Genomic DNA, 19,259 nt, shown 5'->3' on the forward strand with positions numbered 1-19,259 from the left:
GCACTCATGTTTCATTTTTCATGAGGCTTTGTGTAGACCAGAAGACTGTATGATTACACCAGACCCCTGGTCTTTGGTATTAGGAGAGCTTGGCACAATGAACGGTGTGGGAGACAGGCTTGTGGCGTTGAAATCCAAGGCAGGCCCCTCTGGGCAGCCCTGAGAAGATCGCCTGGCCTCCTCAAGCTACAGCTGCTCAGCTCTGCGGGAGTGATGGTGATGCCTCCCGTGGGACGTGCTGAGGGTGGGAAATAGCAAGTAGAGAGCGCCTGCTGTGTGCAGTGGGTGTGAAATAAACAGGAACTGTTGCCTCACCCCTCAGACAAGTTAGGTGGCATACAGGGCCGTGTATGTAACAAAAAGATGTCTGCCATTCCTTGTAGTGAATTGTGTGGGGAAATCACAGTCACCCATATGTTGAGGGCTTGTTCCGTACAAAGCAACCACACTCAGCAGCGTCAGGGTTGCACTGTGAGGACCCCCATCTTCCAGGGGGTCCCCACTTGTGAAGAGGTGGCAGCTCGATGTCTGGTACCCCTCCGGGCAGGGCCTTTGGCTCGCTCGGCTCTCTAGACCCGGTGCTCTGGACGGTGTGCCTGGTGAGGGCCTGGTGTGCTGGACGAATGGGTGGCTCACAGCTGTGACGAAGGAGCTATGCTGGGAGGGCAGGGTGGGCAGGGACTCATTCTTGCTGGGGGTCCAGGATGGCTTCTGGAGGAGAAGAGGGAGGAATTTGACCCGGGCCTTAAAGGTGAATCCGACCCTGAGCAGGGCAGGGCAGAAGAGCATATCAAAGGACTGAGGAGGAGGCAGAGGAGGTACCCCGGGCGGGAATGGCCAGAGGCAAGAGGAACCACAGGGTAGTTCTGTTTACATTTTACACCGTTGCTTAGGCACACACCTGGGATTTAGGTCTGTTCTAGAAGGAGGCAGCTGGGGACTCGGCTTACTTCTCTGCACAAGAGACGTTGCCCCGGGAAGTCTGAAGCCCTTGGGATGACAGCTGTGTCTGTTTCAGTGCCATGGGGACGGTCGTACTGGATGGACAGATCTACGTCTGTGGTGGCTACGATGGCAACTCTTCTCTCAGCTCTGTGGAGACCTACTCACCTGAGACAGACAAGTAAGGAGTCCAGCTCCCCTGGGGCATTGGAGCTTGCTAGACACAGTATGAAAATCAGAACTGCTTTAATCACGCGTCTCGAGGTTAAGGAAGGTCTCTCCTATTTAGCCCCTGTGGTGTGTGTTGGTTGCTCAGTTGCATCTGACTCTTTGCAACCCCATAAACTATAGCCCTCCAGGCTCCTCTGTCCATGAAATTCTCCAGGCAAGAATACTGGAGTGGATTGCTGTTTCCTTCTCCAGAATATCTTCCCAACCCAGGGATCAAACCCCAGTCTCCTGCATTGCAGGCAGATTCTTTACTGCCTGAGCCACCAGCGAAGTCTAGCACCTGTACTTCCTTGCATGTAATAGGTAATAGATACTTAACCACCTTTGATTAAATGAATGAATGTTTAAATAAATTTTAAAAACAAATAGTCTGCATAGGTACTTAGAAACATTTGTTAATGCTCTGTACCACTTAAATAAATCAGCTCACTTTAATGGAAATGCAGGTGAGAGGGCCTGGGAAATAGATGAACAGCACTTTCCAAAATGGGTAAAATATGATTTGGGGGGAAAAGAAGTTACACATTAAATAGTTAAAGAAACTTGGGAAACTGATGTCTATACCACCAGAGGCCTCATCTTCCCATAACACATATTAACATTTTAAAATACTGTAAAATTCTGCAGTAGAGAAGCCTCTTTAATGTCACTTTATCTGTCACCATCCTGTGGTCTCATTTTGCAGAACACTCTTTGAAAAACATCAGCAAGGTTAGCCCAAGCTTTTCATTTCAGTATTTGAATCCAACAGTATAAACACATTGGATCCATCACAGCGCATTTAAGCCTTTATTCCACACACTTAACCAACCTATTTGTCAGGCAGCGAGCAGGATGTCTAAGATGCTTAAGCAGCACCTCATCTGCTGGGGCCACTGCACACAGCAATGGTCCCCCTCTGGGGGCCTGTGTCTGGAGCACTTGGGTACAGAGTGGGGAGGGCTTCTGTCTTCCCACGGCTGGTGGGCCAGAGTCAGGTTGCAAAGATACCTTCTGAGGGGAAACAGGCATCTCAGGAAAAGAAACAGAGGGAGCAGAGGCTTGCAGATGAGAAAGAGCCGCTGTGAAGTTGAGGAGCAGGTGTGGGTGGCACGTGGCAGAAGGTATAGCTGGAAAGGGGATGAGGACCCAGTGGCGAAGAAGCACGTTAAGGAACCTGGAGTCCGCTTAGAGGAAATAGGAGTCATCAGAGGACATTCCGTGCCCTGTTGGGATGGGAATGATCTGAAAGCCAGGGCCCCCAAAGCAGGCAGTTGCAGTGGCCCCACAAGAGGCCAGAGTAGTAGTGAAATGGGGACAATCAGTAGTGAAATGGGGACAAGCAGTGACTAGGCGGCAAACCAGCGGGGGCATGGTGACCACAGAATGGTAATTAATGATGGAGAAGTGGTCATAAAAGTTCCGAAATTATAAATCTAGCAGCTGGATGGCTGATGGTCCCATTCACAAGACCAGAGGTATCAGGGAGGAGCAGATCTGTCAGAGAGGCCTTGCTTGGGCGTCCTGACTTTGAGTGCGTGGGCCTGAAGCTTAAGCGAAAGGCTGCAGCCAGAGTGACCTGAGCAGAGGTGATGGAGGAGGCCTTAAGAGTTGGGGGATTGTCCAGAGTGGGACAGAACACACACAGCTCCCCAGATCCTCCCCTGCTGCCCTGGTAAGGCAGGACCCCCAGATCTCATGGCTCCCCTTCTCCTTTGCCTCTTTCCTGAAGGTGGACAGTGGTGACCCCGATGAGCTCAAACCGCAGTGCCGCGGGGGTTACAGTCTTCGAGGGCAGGATCTATGTGTCGGGTGGCCACGACGGTTTGCAGATCTTCAGCAGCGTGAGTCTGGGCTCCTCCTGGGCTAAGGGCACCTGCTCCCTTTATCTGCAAGAGTTATTTTGAATGGATATTCTTTGGAAAAAGGCTCGGCCTTGCCACTGCTAGGGAAAGTGTCATTTCGGGGTCTCAGGCCATCTGCCACATGCTCTGAAACGCCGCCTCCGAGCGTGGGAACCCCTGTGCACAGAGTGGGTTGGAGTGTGGCCTTAGTGCTCTCACCCCCACCCTAGTCATTTCTTCAGTGAACAGCGCGTAAGACCTGGTAAAATTCCTGCCCAGAGGAAGTGCAATCATAGAGTGGGAACTTTCAGATAGTTGCGTTCTTCTGGCCGCTTGGCTTGAAATTGCATTTATTCCTTTAAAAAGATCTCCAGAGCCACTGAGTGGTCGTTTCAGCGTCAGTCAGGCTGCGAGGGGCGCACACGGAGGGGATCTCGGGAGACCCCGCACTCCGGCTGCTCCGTCACCACACACAGCGCATCGCGGGCAGCTCCTCGATTTCTTTCCGCGGGTGTAGACAGAGCTGGTGAGGCCAGGCCGTCTCCCTATCCTCTCACGAGCAGGTGTGCAGCTGAGGAACGTGGGCATCGGGGCCAGGGCCCAGCCCGGCAGAGCTCCTCGTCCCCCGGCCTCTCCCCGGGCGCTGAGGGCAGCCGGGCGGCCGGCGGCTGAGCCTGAGCCCTGACCGCCCCTCTCCCCTGCAGGTGGAGCACTACAACCACCACACGGCCACGTGGCACCCGGCGGCTGGCATGCTCAATAAGCGCTGCCGCCACGGGGCCGCCTCCCTGGGAAGCAAGATGTTCGTGTGCGGGGGCTACGACGGCTCAGGCTTCCTCAGCATCGCCGAGGTGTACAGCTCAGTGGCAGACCAGTGGTGCCTGATCGTGCCCATGCTCACGCGCCGGAGCCGGGTCTCGCTGGTGGCCAGCTGCGGGCGGCTCTACGCCGTGGGGGGCTACGACGGACAGTCCAACCTGAGCTCGGTGGAGATGTACGACCCGGACACGGACCGCTGGACGTTCATGGCCCCCATGGCCTGTCACGAGGGCGGGGTCGGTGTGGGCTGCATCCCTCTGCTCACCATCTAAGGCACAGGGGTGGGCCGTGGTGGGGCAGGGATCTGGTACAAACACGGGCAGCACTCCCTTCCGGGGACCGTCCCCCGGGGAGAGGTGCTGGACCAGACGACAGGGTGAAACGTGAGCTCGCCGGAGGTCCAGGTTTTCAGGTGCTTAAGTCCTCCCTTGCTGTTGCAGCCCTTGTGATCTTCAGGCCTGGGTGACCAAGATACACAGCGGGGAACAGAAGCCCCTCTGGGTCCGGCCGCCGGTGACACAGAGCAGCTTGGCTGGTCCAGACGTCTGCGGGCTCCATCCAAGCCCACCTCCCAGCCGCCGCAGCGCCGTGAGCCGCCCCTCTGCAGAGGGCTTTCTATCTGACAGTCCTTGCCCACCTCGCGCCAGCTGAATCGTGGCCAGTTTGCAGTGGGTGGCTGCAGTGACCGAGGCTGCTGGAAACTGCGGGATGTGGCCGGGGGAGAGGGGACACAGGCCAGAGGTCCTCACTTCACGCCTGCAGCATGGCAGGGCCAGCCGCACATGGGCCCCTGCGCCTCCTTCCATCCGAGGGCTCGGAGGATTCTTGTCTACATTGCTGAGCAAGCAGGGAGAACAGAAGCTTTTCCTGTGTCTAATTTTGGGATTGCCGTGAGGTCTTTTGCATCTTATTTGAGAGAAACCTAGGGAGAAGGAAAAAAAAAAAAGATACTTGAAAGAAACTGAAGGAAAGTTAAGCAACACTTGAAAAAAACTGGAAGGGAAAATAGTGTTTTCAAGCAAGCAATTTTTTTTTTTTTTGCAAGAAGAAAACAAAAGACACTAAAGGCAGTTCCATGTTTAAATGGAAAACCGCCACCCGCCATGAAAACGGTGGTGTCCGCTCCCATGTTCTTCGGATCCCAGGGTCCCGAGGCCTCGCCGGGCGCGCGGGCTTCCCTCTGAGCCCCTGCATGTCAGGAACCAGCGCGCTGTCACCCAGTCCTGCAGCACGGTGCTCACGGGGTTTGTCTCCACACCCACTGTCAGAGGACTTTTTTAATCGTAAGCTTAGCGAGTTGGCTGAGTTATCGCCGCCCTTCTAGGTGAGAGCTCCCAGCTCGTCGCCGGGGGCTCCTCGTGCCCTGGTGGTCCCCTCCTGCTGCCACCATGGCGCTCATGCAGAGCACCTCCCCACTCGCGTTCCCCCCTTCCTTGACCAGCAGGAAACAGCAGGTCCGGCCAGATGCTCATTTGCCCACCTGTCCTTCTTGGATAGTTTTCCTCATCATGACGCTTCTGAGGCACATCGACCATTTTGTACCTCGAGAAACTAACCAGGGACTTGGTCCTTCCACCAGCCCCGGGCTGGCTTGGTCCAGCCGCCTCCTCTCCCCCGCCAGTCCGCTGCTCCCCCATCCACTCGCCAACTCCAAGGGTCTGACCTCCCCTCCAGCCCTTGGCAGACAGACCAGCAAGGTGGACCTTTACACTCTCACAAAGCCGGCTTTACGCCCCAAAGAAGTAAAAGCCGAAAGAATCTCTTGCTGCTGCAAAGAACGGATTTTATATTTCTTCCTATGATCTTAGCAAACGACCTTTCAAAGAGACTCCACGCTCCTCCTTCCCCCTCCCTGGATAGGACCTTGACATTGCACAGCGGGAAACCGACGAGAGGACGCTTCTGTGACCAGTGCACTGGGCAGGGGAGCTGGTCCTCAACTGCTGCTGCCAAAATTAGGTTTTCCTAAAGTTCTTCCAGTAGAGACGTAAGAGAGGATACGTTTCCAACGCGAGATTGGGTCCGAGGGTCCCGGTCTCTACTTCGTTGGTCTCCTGCCCGTCGCCGCCTCTGCCTGGGTGTCCTGGAAGCCCATTCAGAAAGGCACAATGTGGCATCTGAGACATCTCTCCTACCCTGGGACCAGGAGGTTTACCAGTGTGTGCAATCGCCATGTTTCCAGAGGAAGTACCTTTGACACCTGCCACTTAGGTGGAGCTGGGCCTCTGCTGAAAGCACCCGAAAATGATGTTTTTATTTTAAAAGACTTAACAACCTGATCCAGTTTAAGCCCAGGCTCACAGTGGAGCTCCAGCACTTCTCACTCCCTATCTGTCTGCCTCTAGAGGTAGACTCGGAAGGAGGGTGGGGTCCGTGTTTCCTGTTAAGAGAGGAGTTCCCAGTGCACATCTTCTTATAAGCCCCTTCCTTTTGTAAATTTGCAACAGCACTGACAAGCCTGAGTTGTGAATGTGTTAAGAATCAGCATGTGGGCCTCGCCAGGTTCTTAGGATGCTGACCCAGATTTTGCCATTGGGGTTGAAAGCTCAGTCTCCCACGATCTGCCGCTCTTGTGGTGGCCTTCCTGCACCTACTCCCTCCTCCTGGCATGGAAGTTACACTGCCAGAAGTTACAGTGTTTCCGAGTAAGGTGAAGCCAGTGCTTTGACTTGGGCTCTAAGCACAAGCGCGCAGACACCAACATTTCACGCTCCCCACAGTAGGTTCCTCAGTCCAATGGTCCTAACTGTTCACAGGTGGCTGGTCTGACCCTTTGGTGTTGCAGCCTTTCCAGGAAAACCATGAAAAGAAAAGACATCACCCAGAGATACTGTGGAAAGGACATGGGACAGACACTATGAACAGTGAGCCTTGGGGTCCAGTCCAGCTCTGAGCAGAAGGCCACGGCATCAGCCGTCCTTGGGTATTTATTACCCTTAGGTTGTGTTATTACCCTTAGGTAATAACACAAGGAGCCTTCTCTTCTGGGTTTCATCTGAGAGCAAAGCCAGGATGGGAGCTGAAGACCAGCCTTTTGACTTGGCTCCAGAGATGTGAGTAGGTAGGAATTCTGACTCTCCCTGCCCCCAATTTATTGTTTCCCAGAAAATCTTCATTCCTTTTATTTATAGAACGCATGTCTTTTGTGTTAAGAAACCAAAGAGAAATAAAGAGTTCACTCCTAATACCTTCTTGCCCTTTCCTGATTTATTTTTTTTAATTAGAGGTAAATCATATTTTTATTGTAACTCAGTGAAAAAATATTGGACAAAGTGAAAATGTTTCTGTGAAAATAAGGAAAAAAGCCCAACTGGATGGCAAACATAGTCTTCAAAGAGATGTGTGTGTTTTATAAGAATGAGTTCTGAAGAAAAAATATGCAAAAAACTTCATGAACGTGTTGCATGTTTACTTCTGCCCAGATCACCCCTTTCTTGGATCTCCCCCCTTTTCTTCACTCCCTGCTGTTAAACTCCATGAGAGTTCCTCAACAGAGTGACTAGCCTGTGACCACCTGGAACCAAAACACCCAGCTCTTTTTTTTTTAATACTCCAAGCCAGAGGTGCTTAGCTTTGGTGCACGGAGAAGTCACTGGAAATTTTTTAAAGCACAGATTGACCCCACCCCAGAGACTGGCTCTGTTGGACTGGAGTACAGCTCAGGTCCTTATGCAGGCAAATCGCCATGGTTCATGGGCTCATCCCGGTGTGTGAAGCGGGCGCCTGTGTGTAGTTTCCACTTCCCCAGATGGAGCCACATTCCACATCTGTCTTCCTGAGGCTGCACGCTGGCTCCTGTGGTGGTGGGGCTTAGGAGACGCGTTCACACTCTTCCCAAAGTCAGCTGTCGGCCAGTCTCACCCGGTGGGTAATGGTTACACTCTCGGATGACAGTTTTTAAAAGTTTTTGGAAGGGTATGTAACTCCCACATACACCCCGCCAGCACTGTTGATTCTCGCTTGGTCCTCTCAGTAAGTAACCTCCATGCTCAGGCCCTTGTGCCTGTTACTACCAGGTAACATGGCTCATTTTAGCATAAAGCAATGATCTCAAAAGGTCTGAGCAACTGACCCAGTTTCATCAACTAACTGATAGTATTGTCAAGAACCAAGGCCAGATCTCCACGCTCACTGTCCAGTTCAGCTGAGGGAGCGGTGTCCTCGTCCTCCGGAGCAGCTGATCCATCCAGCCTGTGAGCCCCCAGCGTGGAGGTCTGCTGCCCGGTACCGTGACGGGCCTTCGAGAAGCAGGCTGGGCAGCGAGGGGGAGAGAGGAAACCACGTTTGGATTATGGAAACAGGTACCTTTGTGTCCAAGCAGGAAACCAGATTAGCTGTGGGCACTGGGCTATGGGAGAAAGGTCAAATGCCTGTGATGTGCTAACAGCCCTTTCCACATAACCTACACCGCTTTGCTCAGAACCAAGGAACCTAGGAGCCCAAGGTGGCCCGGGGAGCTCTAGCTCAGCTCATCTGCTTGACTTCCCGTTTCTTTGTTGTTGTTCACTGAACTCCTCTGCCTTCACAACTAGCAACAGAGCCCACTCCTCTTCACCCCAAAGACCGGCAGCACTGGTTTTTACTGCTGCTCACAATAACAGTTTTCCCCAACCGAAAAGTGGCAGGGGAATCTCACGGTTCTCACCAATTGTCTCCCAGGCTTACTGTTCCCTATTTTATCTCAAGTGATGACACAAAATGCTTTTCCCTAATGGAGCTCGGTTCCCTGTTTAACTCACTTTTTCTAGGTTTGCAGTTCAGGGTGAAAACTCAAACCACCTAGCAGGGCAGAGAAGGCTGCTGTGGTCTGGCCTCTCTGATCAGCCTGGTACGTCTCCTCCGCGCTTGTTTCTAACTGAACCCCAGCTGGGCAGTGGCCTGTGTGCTCGTCTCACCCACGAGATGGCGAGCTCCTTAAGAGTCACCTCTACTGTGTGCCAGCCTCAGACACATAGAAGAGACGCAACCATTATTTTCTTGAAGAACTTGAGGGCAGTCAGGTATTTGCGGATCCAAAGTTCACCTAATCACGCTTCCTAGTTTCCCTTTGTTTTGCATCACTGAGTTTTTAAAAATAATCTTATTGAGGTGTAATTTATTCACTCATTGTAAGCGTGCAGTTCAATAGTTTGTAGTAAATGTGCAGAGTTGTGGAACCATTGCCGCTGCCCCATGTTACGATATTTTCATCACTCCATAAAGTTTCCTCGTGCCCGTATGCAGTTAGTCCCCATTCTCACCCTCCTTCTTGGGCAGCCACTATTTTGCTTTCTGTTTCTATGGATTTCCTTGTTCTAGATGTTTCATATAAATGGGATCATACAATATGTGGTCTTTTGTGTCTGGCTTCTTTCCTTGGAATACTGTTTTTGAGATTCATTGATGTCATAGAAGGTATTGGTAGTTTGTTCTTTTTATTTTATTGTTCCTATGAATAGTATTCCACTGTATGCGTATACCACATTTTGTTTATCCATTTTTTTTCACCAGTTGATGAATATTTAATTTGTTTCCAGTGTGGGGCTTTTATGAACAGTACCGCTATGATGTACAAGTTATTGTGGACATACATTTTCCTTCCTCGGGTAGATTGCTAGGAGCAGAATTGCTGGATCGTACATACGGTAAGTTTATGTTTAACCTTTTAAGAAACTGACAATTTGTATTTCTCTGATGGCTAATGGTTTTTGAGCATCTTTTCATGTTCTTGTTAGCCATTTGTATATCTGTAATAAAATATCTACTGAAAACTTACTGCTTTGTAAGTTGGGTCATATGTCTTACTGAGTTAAAGAATTCTTTACGTATTCTAGATAAAAATCCTTTATCAGATAAATGATGTGTAAATATTTTCTCCCAGACTATAGCTCATCTTTTCATTTTCTTAATAGTGTTGAAGAATAATATCTTAATAGTGTTGTAGAAGTTTTTAATTTTGATTAAGTTTAGTTTTATAAATTCTTTTATGGATTGTACTCTTTGGTGTCATATCTTAAAGAGTTTTGCCTAACCCAAGGTCATAAAGAAATTCTTCTAGAAGTTTTATAATTTTAGCTCTTGTGTAGGTGTAGATCCATTTAAGTTAATTTTAAAATTCATTTTGTGTCTGTGTGTGTGTATCCATTTGTCCCAGCACATTTGTTGCAAAGACTATCTCTTCCTCCATTGAATTGCTTTGGTACCTTTGTTGAAATCAGTTAACCATAAATATAAAGGTTTATTTCTAGACTGTCAGTTCTGTTCCACTGATTATATGCCTGTCCATGAGCCAATACCATGCTGACTGTAAGGTACTGAGTTTTCCAGCTTTAAAGTAAGTCTTAAAAATAGATAATGTAAGTCCTCCAACTTTGTTATTTTTAAAAATCCTTTTGAATATTTTAGGTACTTTGCATTCCTATTAGCTTTTATAGGTCAGCTTGTCAATTTCTACAAAAAGTTTCCTGGGTTTTTAATAGATACTGTGTTGAATGTATAGATCAGTTTGGGGATAAATTAGCATCCTGACAATGCAAAGTCTTCCAGTCCACGAACATGGAATGTTTGTCATTTGTTTAGATCTTCCTTGATTTCTCCCAGCAATATTTTCTCATTTTCGAAGTGTTGCACTTCCTTCTGTTAAGTTGATCCTAACTGCTTTTGTTTTTTATGCTATGTGGATGGAACTACACTGACTTGATTTTATTTGGGGAGGTGTTTTTTTGCTAGTATTTAGAAATACCATTGGTTTTTTGAATATTGATCTTGTGTCCTGTGACGGTGCCAAACTCACTAGTTATTCTTTCTTTCTTTGGCTGTGCTGCACAGCTTGAGGGATGTTCCCCAACCAGGGATTGAATCTGAGCCGTGGCAGGGAAAGCCCCAAATCCTAACCCCAGGGAACTCCTAACTACTAGACTACTAGGGAATTCCTTTTAAAGTCTTTCTTTATCTTTAAAAAATTTTTTCACATATGTGTATTCCTTGGGATTTTCTACGCATATGACATTCCATCTGTGAATAAAGACAGTTTTACTTTTCTCTTTCCAATATAGATGCCTTTAATTTTTTCCTGCTTTGTTGTACTGGCTAGAACCTCCAGCATAGGGAGTTCCCTGGTAACCTAGGAGTTAGGACTCAGAGCTCTCACTGCCATGGCCTGGGTTTAATCCTGGTTGGGGAATTTAGATCCCACAAGCTGCATGACCTGGCTGAAAAAAAAAAAAAATAGAAAAGAACCTGCCGTACAATGAGGTGTACAAATGGCACAAATAGACATTGTTGCCTTGTTCTCAGTCTTAGGTAGGAAAACATAGTCCTTCACCAATGAATATGTTAAGCTGTGGGGTTTTCATCAGTGACCTTTTTCAAGTTAAGGAAATTGCATTCTGTTCTCACGTAGGTGAGGTTTTGTCATGAATATGTATTAGATTTCATCAGATGCTTATCCTGCACCTATCAGCTTTTCCTGTCCTTTCAGCTGTTAATATGGTATATAACATTAATTGATTTTCAAGATACTGATACAACCTTGAATTCCTAGAATAAATCCCACTCAGTCATGGTGTACAATCCTTTTTATGTTGCTGAATAGCTTGCTGATATTTTTTAAAGTAGTTTTTTATAATACATCTGTGTTCACTAGAGCTATATTCTGTAGTTTTCTTTTCTTGTGATGCCCTTGGCCGGTGGTACGGGCCTCATAGAATGAGTGAAGTGTTTCTGCCTTCTTTATTTCTGTAAGAGTTTGTGAAGAATTAGTATTATTTTTTAAAATATTTGATAGAATTCACCAGTGAAGCCATCTGGGCCTGTTATTTGAAGGATGATTCTGAATTTCTAATTCAGTTTTTTCACGTGTCTCCAGGTCCGCTGAGGGTGGATACCCACTTCTCTTAGGAGATTGGAATGACTGACGTTTTGACGCAACATGAAAGAATCAATCATGATGCTTTAGTGAAAGAAGCCGGTCAGAAGGGAGGGCATCGCTGTGTGCTCTGTCTTGGTCTGTTCAGGCTGCTGTAAAAATTACCAAAGACTGGCGTACAGACAGCAGAAAGGTACTTCTCACACTTCCGGAGGATGGGAAGCTCAAGATTCAGGGTCTGGTGAGGGCCCGCTCCCTGGTTCACGGACAGCCGCCTTTTTGCCGTGTGTCTTCACATGGTGGGGATGGCATGCAAGCTCTCCGCAGTCCCTTTTATAACATCAGATGTCCCAGAGCCCTCATGACCTAATACCAACACATCCCAAATGCCCAGTCTGCAGACACCATTACTTTAGAGGTTAGGATTTCAGCATGTGAATTTTGGGGGAACACAAACCTCCAGTCTATAGCAGATTTCCATTTATATAGAACTCTACCCAGCACTTTATGGCATAATAGATGGGGAAACAATGGAAACAGTGACAGACTTTATTTTTTGGGCCCCAAAATCACTGTGGACAATGACTGCAGCCATGAAATTAAAAGACCTGCTCCTTGGAAGAAAAGCAGTGACCAACATATTAAAAAGCAGAGACGTTACTTTGCCGACAAAGGTCCAGACGTCTAGTCAAAGCTATGGTTTTTCCAGTAGTCATGTATGGATGTGAGAGCTAGACCATAGAGAAGGCTGAGAGCCGAAGAATTGATGCCTTCAAACTGTGATGCTGGAGAAGACTCTTGAGAGCCCCTTGGACTGCAAGGAGATCAAACCAGTCAATCCTACAGGAAATCAGTCCTGAATATTCATTGGAAGGACTGATGCTGAAGCTCCAATCCTTTGACCACCTGATGGCAAGGGCTGACTCATTAGAAAAGGCCCTGATGCTGGGAAAGATTGAAGGCAGGAGGAGAAGGGGACAACAGAGGATGAGACGGTTGGATGGCATCAGCGACTAGATGGACATGAGTTTGTACAAGCTCCAGGTTGGCGAAGGACAGGGAAGCCTGGCGTGTTGCAGTTCATAGGGTCACAGACAACGGAGACGACGGAGACGACTGGGTGAACAACAAGCAGAAAATGTAAACTACCATGTAGCAGCAGAAAGTAGGTCACTGATTGCTTGAGGACAGCAGGATTGATGAGGAGGGTGTTGGGCAGGAATCAGAGAATTTAAAGGGGTGTGAGGACACTTTGGAGGATAGTGGGTGTGTGCGCTATCTTGTGGGGATGGTTTCACAGATGTACATTATGTCAAACTTATCAAATGTATACTTTGAATATGTGCAAGTTATTCTATGTCAATTACAGCTCAATAAAGCTGTTTAAAAAAAAAAAAAAGAAACAGTTGGACACTGATTTGCACTGTGGCTTCTGAGTCCCCAAGGTTTACTGTCTCATCTGGGGCTCCAGATCTTGGGGTGCAGTTCAGGCCGAGATGATGAGGGGACCTGTGGACTCCAAGGGCACTGTGGTCTCCATCATGTGGGGATAAACCCAGCTTAGCAGGTCCTTTGCTCCAGTCTAACACAAGCATTTTCCTTGATTTAACATTGTCTTCAGATTTACCTTAAAGGCTGTACAATATGCAATCCAGTGAGTATAACACAAATTACTTAACCATTCCTCTAGTGGCTGGACACTCAGGCCATTCCCTGTTTCCAAGTAGCGTAAATAAAACTGCCAGAAGAGCAGTATTGCTTAACTACTGTCTACAATCCTAGATAGTAATTTAGCAATACATTAAGTTCTTAAGATGCTCATACACTGATACTATTTCCATTCTAGGAACTTATTTTTATCTCAACATTGTTTAAAAACAAAGCAAAAAATGGGAAACAACTTCAACAGCAGGAGTAATTTAAATAAATGGAAGTCTAGTCACCCAATGACGCATAAGACAGGAAAAAAAAAATGTGAGCCAATAGTGACTGAAGTGTGTTGGCTAATAGGTTGAATGAAAATAAGCTGGTTGTAAAATGGGACATAAAATGACTATGGTCATTTTTTCTTTTAAAAATAAAGCTCACATTGTATCACATTGTATCTGTTTGTGATGATGGTGGTTTAGTCACTAAGTCCTGTCCAGCTTTTGTGACCCCATGGACTGTAGCCTGCCAGGTTCCTCTGCCCATGGGATTCTCCAGGCAAGAATACTGGAGTGGGTGGCTATTTCCTTCTCCAGGGGATCTCCCCGACTCAGGTACTGTATGATGGGCCAGCTTCCCCAGACCTCATGTGATGCAACATTGACGGCCACAGATGAGTCTTGAACTTCCAGGGAGAAGTTGCTGAGCCCCATTAGTGTCCAGGGCCCCCCAGAAGACCTGGATGAGGCCTGGGAGTACTCTCTCGGGGTGGAGGTCAGGCAAGGGAGTGATACATGGTGTGCCTCAGCTGCTGGCACCTTCTGTGGGGCTACAAGGGCCTTCTCCAGGTGAACATCGCCCCACCACAGGGAGAGATGGTCTGAGGTCTAGTTTATCCTGGTCCACCCAAACCTGCCCATTTCCCACCTGAGGGTCACTCCCTGCAACATCCCCCACCCCTGTCACCCTCCGCTGGTGCTCCCTAAGATTTAGACTGCAAGGAGGTTGGAGTGTGGACTACAGTTGAGTCAGCCAATTTCCTTGAGGCGTACTTTTCTCACTAAAAGTTGCTGGTGACGCATGCACATTGCAATACTGTTCTAAGACCTGAGAAGTGTGTTTCCGTTCACTGCGTGGGAAGTAGCATTCATAAATCATGGCTATTGTCATTAATAGGAGTCCTTGGCTTTCCTGTGCTATGCTTAGTCACTCAGTCATGTCCATCTCTTTGCGACCCCATAGACTGTAGCCCACCAGGCTCCTCTGTCCATGGGATTCTCCAGGCAAGAAATCCTGGAGTTCGTGGCCTCCTTTCTTCAGGGGATCTTCCCAACCCAAGAAGTGAACCAGAGTCTCCAGCATTGCAGATGGATTCTTTACCAGATGAGCTACCAGGGAAGCCCTGGCTGAAAAAAACCTATTCCCCCGAGGGGCTCTACACAATGGCCCCTCAAATGAGAGAGTTTCCCACAGATATTTCTCTAGCAAAGACTTGAAAAGGGGGGCCTACTGGTGAGGAGAAAGGCTTTTGTCTACTCAACAAGTGTTTACTGAGCAACTGCCGTGTGCCAGGCCCTCTTCTCAGGGCTGAATGGATCAGGAACTGTCAGGAGAGAGACTAACTCCAAGACCAGACTCTCCCTAAGAGACAGCAGAGAGTCTGAGCAAGGCTCAGGTCCTTGGGAGGATGAGGCTGCCATCAGCTGGATGGGGCTGGGCACTAAGAAGCCTGGTCTGGAGGGAAGATTCTGAGTGGGTGGCACCCCTGGGACGTCCGTGGGGAGGCGTCTGTGAGGCCATCTGACGTGCAAGTCTGGGGATCCGGAAGAAGTTCTGGCTGGAGCTTTATGATAAAGGAGGAAGAATAAAGGTAGCAGGAAGGAAGGAAAGAAAGGTGGTTCTAGAGTAACCTGGGGGCAGGTTACTATGCCTTCTTGAGCTCCCAGGATGGCCCTCAGATGGCACCCCTCATTATCCCGTTTCTCTTCATTGTCCCTGCCCTGACCTCAGGGAGTCTGTGTGCCCAAGATGCAAAGTGGAATCCCACGCCCAGGACCTGCCTCGTTGGTCTCTTCATCCCGAGTCTAACTGGCCCAGCCCTGACACTTGATTCATTCGCTTATTCACATAATCATTTCACTTAGAAACATTTTATTGTGTTTCACTCCTGTCGCTCTCAGCAGAGGATGCCCTGGCCCCCTCTTGGGGGTGCCAGATATATGAAGGGACATTTCGTTGTCACAGTGACTGGGCAGGGAACAGGGGCACTCAGGGTCCTGCCCAGAAAGAACTGCCCTCCGGGGATTCAGGAGCACTTGGCAGAGAAACTCCCTCCCCAGCCACCTGCAGCTGGCATAGGAGGGCCCGGCTGGCAGGAGAGACAGTGCTCTGTAGCCCGGGACGCAGCTCGTACTTGGCAGCGTGGTTTGAGGATCGTGACTGCACCACGGACAAGGGAAGGACACTTGCGCTGCTCAGGAAGAGCAGAGAGGCTTCCTTGGGGCGGTGACTTTGGACCTGTGCCTGGAAGGATGTGGAGCATCCACAGACACAGGATGGGCAGGAATCCCCGGCAGAGGGAAGCAGGTATGCAAAGGCAGAGGAGTATGGGGGGCTCATTTGCAGGCCAGGAAGTGCTGAGGGCAGCAGAGGAAGAGAATGGGGGGGGGGGGAATCGCAGGTCGCTGTGGGCTTGCAGGGCATCCCTTCCCTTCTCCAGCCCTAGAAATTCCTCAGGATGTTGGAGATGATGTCGTACTTGGCTCTCTCGTACGGGTCCCTGACCGCAGGTGGCAGACTGGAGCTGTCAAGTTCTGGAGGGTCTTCCCCAGAGGACCCAGCAGAGCGCCTTACCCGGCGAGGCTGCAGAAGTGATCCCACAGTGAGCGCCCTCATCCATCGCCCCCCTCCTCCCACACTTTCCTGTCCCACATGTAGCCCCTCTCCCCCCAGGTGGGGATGAGTGTTGAAGCCCAGGCAGTGACCTTGGTGATGGCGCTGGAGGGGTCCCCAGTCAGGCCCTACCCCCAAAGCCCAGAGGGGCTAGGAACGCCTGCCACTCTTGTCCACCCCGGCTATTCCACTCACTTACCAGGAGGCTCCACCTCCGGCTTGTCTTCCCAAAAGTGGGATGGGGAGGCAGGTTACCAGAGCTCAGGGCCCAGAGAACAGCCGGTGGAAGACGGAGTCCCCTCCCAGCCCCAGGAGACCATCAGTCCTTGCCCCGATCCCCTTCAGCCAGACGACTAGCCATCAGTCATCAAGGTCTGGCCACTCCTCTCCCCTCCAGACTACTTGCGTTTGGACTGGTTCAGTTTCCAGGTCTAAGGTCTGGGGCCTCCAGAAGTGAGGTTCCACGGGCCTAAGTCAGTGGCCCGGGTGAGGGACCCTCGATCACTGGCGGTCACCGGTCAGAGCGCCGCCGAGACCGGAACTGGGGCAGGTGAGGGCGCAGGGGCTCACCTCCGGCTGCAGCTCACCGTCCGGCACGCAGTTGAGCGACAGGAGGCGGAGTTGCCGCAGCATGAAGAAGGCACCGGTGCAGTTCCGCTCCTCCTGCCGGGGAGCAAGCACACGGGCTGCAGCGGACGGCGCCCAGGCCCGGGTCCCCCGGCTCCCGAGCTCCAAGCCACCCGCTAGACGCCGGAGGGAGCAGCGGCCGCTGGGGACACCCGGGCAGGCTCCGTGCGCGCCCGATAGCATTAAGGACTTCCATGCAGGTTCTTACACGAGAAAGGGTCTCCATAAATTAGCCGAGAGGGAGTTATATTGTTTAAAACACTCGTGTGTACATCAAAAAGGTACCGAAATGATACACCAACAGTTAATGTTGTCTCCTGAGTAGTGGGGTTGCAGATTTTTTGTTTTTTACTTCGCTTCTCTAAGTTTTGTTAGGTTGCTATAATAAATTATTTTCCTAATTTTAGAAAAGCAGTTATCTGGGTGGAATATAAAATCATCAACAAACACTAAAAAATAACTTATGCTTTTCAACTGTGGTGTTGGAGAAGACTCTTGAGAATCCCTTGGATTGCAAGGAGATCCAACCAGTCCATCCTAAAGGAAATCAGTCCTGAATATTCAACTGGAAGGACTGATGCTGAAGCTGAAACTCCAATACTTCGGCCACCTGATGCAAAGAGCCAACTCATTTGAAAAGACCCTGATGCTGGGAAAGGTTGAAGATGGGAGGAAAAGGAGATGACAGAGGATGAGATGGTTGGATGGCATCACTGACTCATGGACATGAGTTTGAGTAAACTCCAGTAGTTGGTGACAGACAGGGAGGCCTGGCATGCTGCAGTCCATGGGGTCGCAAAGAGTCAGACACGACTGAACAACTGAATTGAACTGAGGTGGATTATAGTCCCCCTTTGTTCTTTCTCTTTTAATATTTAGTCATTTCTTTAGCATGTATTGCTTTTCTAATAAGGATTGATAATTTGCAGTGAGAAAAAGCCATAAGGAAAAACCCAATATTTTTTTAAAAAAGCTTCCACAGTCAAGTCTGTGGGTGGGTGGAAGCAAACACGGCCTCTGGGAAGGAGGTAAGAGAGAAGGGGAGTTCCTTGTCCTGCTCACTGGGGCAGGGAGCCAGGGGATGGACGGAAGACTCACCCCACCCTCCCTGAAAGGACACTGTCGGGGCCGTCGGCGGTACCGGAACAGAAAGCACACGGTCTCTTTAATCCTGAAGTTGAGCGGGATGGTGGTGGAGTTCTAAAGAAGCAGGAGAAGAGTCACGGTCATGTCCCTTTTACACAGGCGAGAACACAGTCAGGGAGGAGAGATCACAGTTCCAAGCTGGAAAGAACTTGCCCGGGGCCTGCACTTCCCACCTAAGGGAGGCGGCCGCTCCAAACGGCCGCAGCAGAGACTGAAGGCATGCAGGGCTTCTGGAAACCAGCGGAGGCCACCACTTCATGGCTGGACCACCTTGAGGGGTCGCCTCCCGTCTTTGCACCTCAATGTCCTCTTCTGTGCCAAAGGAGCTAGAATACTTGCCTCCCACACTTAACTGCCAGGAGAGAGGTAAGGGGGTGGGAAGGGGGACCCTGGAAGGCTCTGGTGAGGTGCTGGTGGGACCAGGCGGCTCCTGTCCATCCTTTGAAACAGCTCTGCTTACTCCCGCAAGCCCAGGGCCTGCGTGCAGAATGGACTCCCAGACCCCACATTCCAGCCTTGGGCAAATCCCGGAATTGATCAGCTAGCCAGCTGTCAGGCTGGAGAGAGATTGCAGTCTCTGTTTTACCTTCTGAGTGGAGAAACATTATAGTAATAACAGCATCTACTGTTAATCAAGCACTTTGTGCCTGTGTGGGGCACTCACTCCTGCCTCCTGGCCTCACGGGATGCTGTGAGGTAGACGGTACCCGCGCCCCGGGCTTGGGCCCCTGACACTCACCAAGTCAGGTGGCGGCGGGGTGCTTTCCAGCAGGCCGAAGATGCGCTGACCTCGCCGCCCCTGGTTGAAGAACTTCAGGGCCTGGGTGACAATCTCTTCATAGCTCAGACTGCGTTGGGCCACGCAGGCCACAGCCACCAAGCCTGCCACCAGCACCAGGGCCTTCCAAGTCCCTGCCATCGTCCCTTCTCAGATCCTCTGCCACTTGCAGCCCCTTTTAGGTGGTAAACACGCAGCCTTGCCCAAGGCCTGCTGGCGACATGCAGGGGCTGAGGCCTTCCTGAAAGGGGCCTGTCTCTTCCTTTGCTAGGCACCCGCTGTTAGCCAACATTCCAAAATACCAGTGACTAAGAGGCAAGGGGGATTGGGCAATAGGCCTAGGAGTGAGGCCGCCCCAAGCTGGCGGCAGGGGACCGGTGGGATGCTGGGCACGTCCCTTCACTTTGGCCCACTGTCCGTCTCACGCCCTACCCCGTGCCACAGGGAGGCCACCCCTGGCTCTGGCATGTCAGGACCCCGTGCCGTCTCTTGCCTGGTTGGTGTGGTT

At 50.2% G+C, this 19,259-nt stretch overlaps 2 protein-coding genes across 3 annotated transcripts in view; one reads left to right on the forward strand and one right to left on the reverse strand.

Moving 5' to 3' along the window:
- KLHL18 (kelch like family member 18) overlaps positions 1-7,002 on the forward strand; it is a 47,355-nt gene extending 40,353 nt beyond the window's left edge. For both annotated transcript variants that reach the window (XM_043443007.1, XM_043443008.1), the window contains exons 8-10: positions 1,019-1,123; positions 2,885-2,996; positions 3,701-7,002. In XM_043443007.1, the coding sequence (XP_043298942.1) occupies positions 1,019-1,123; positions 2,885-2,996; positions 3,701-4,087 (604 nt within the window). In that variant the 3' untranslated portion in view covers positions 4,088-7,002. The remainder of the gene's footprint in view (positions 1-1,018; positions 1,124-2,884; positions 2,997-3,700) is intronic.
- Positions 7,003-15,446: 8,444 nt separating this feature from the next.
- Positions 15,447-19,007, reverse strand: LOC122424709 (15 kDa protein B-like). Its single transcript, XM_043442814.1, has 4 exons — positions 18,713-19,007; positions 17,926-18,027; positions 16,771-16,863; positions 15,447-16,170 (listed from the first exon to the last, which is right to left on the reverse strand). The coding sequence occupies exons 1-4, from the start codon at positions 18,890-18,892 to the stop codon at positions 16,030-16,032; spliced, it is 516 nt and encodes a 171-aa protein (XP_043298749.1). The 5' UTR covers positions 18,893-19,007; the 3' UTR covers positions 15,447-16,029.
- Between the last annotated feature and the right edge of the window lie 252 nt (positions 19,008-19,259).

Source organism: Cervus canadensis, chromosome 22, assembly GCF_019320065.1.
Source record: "Cervus canadensis isolate Bull #8, Minnesota chromosome 22, ASM1932006v1, whole genome shotgun sequence".
NCBI classification, from domain to species: domain Eukaryota; kingdom Metazoa; phylum Chordata; class Mammalia; order Artiodactyla; family Cervidae; genus Cervus; species Cervus canadensis.

What these genes read in the sequence shown, in the direction of transcription:
- LOC122424709 (XM_043442814.1), bottom strand. Translation starts at nt 18,892, where the DNA reads ATGGCAGGGACTTGGAAGGCCCTGGTGCTGGTGGCAGGCTTGGTGGCT. An exon ending in GTCCTTTCAGGGAGGGTGGG is followed by an intron (nt 16,864 to 17,925) that starts GTGAGTCTTCCG and finishes GCTCCCCGGCAG; the next exon opens with GAGGAGCGGAACTGCACCGG. An exon ending in ACGGTGAGCTGCAGCCGGAG is followed by an intron (nt 16,171 to 16,770) that starts GTGAGCCCCTGC and finishes TCACTTCTGCAG; the next exon opens with CCTCGCCGGGTAAGGCGCTC.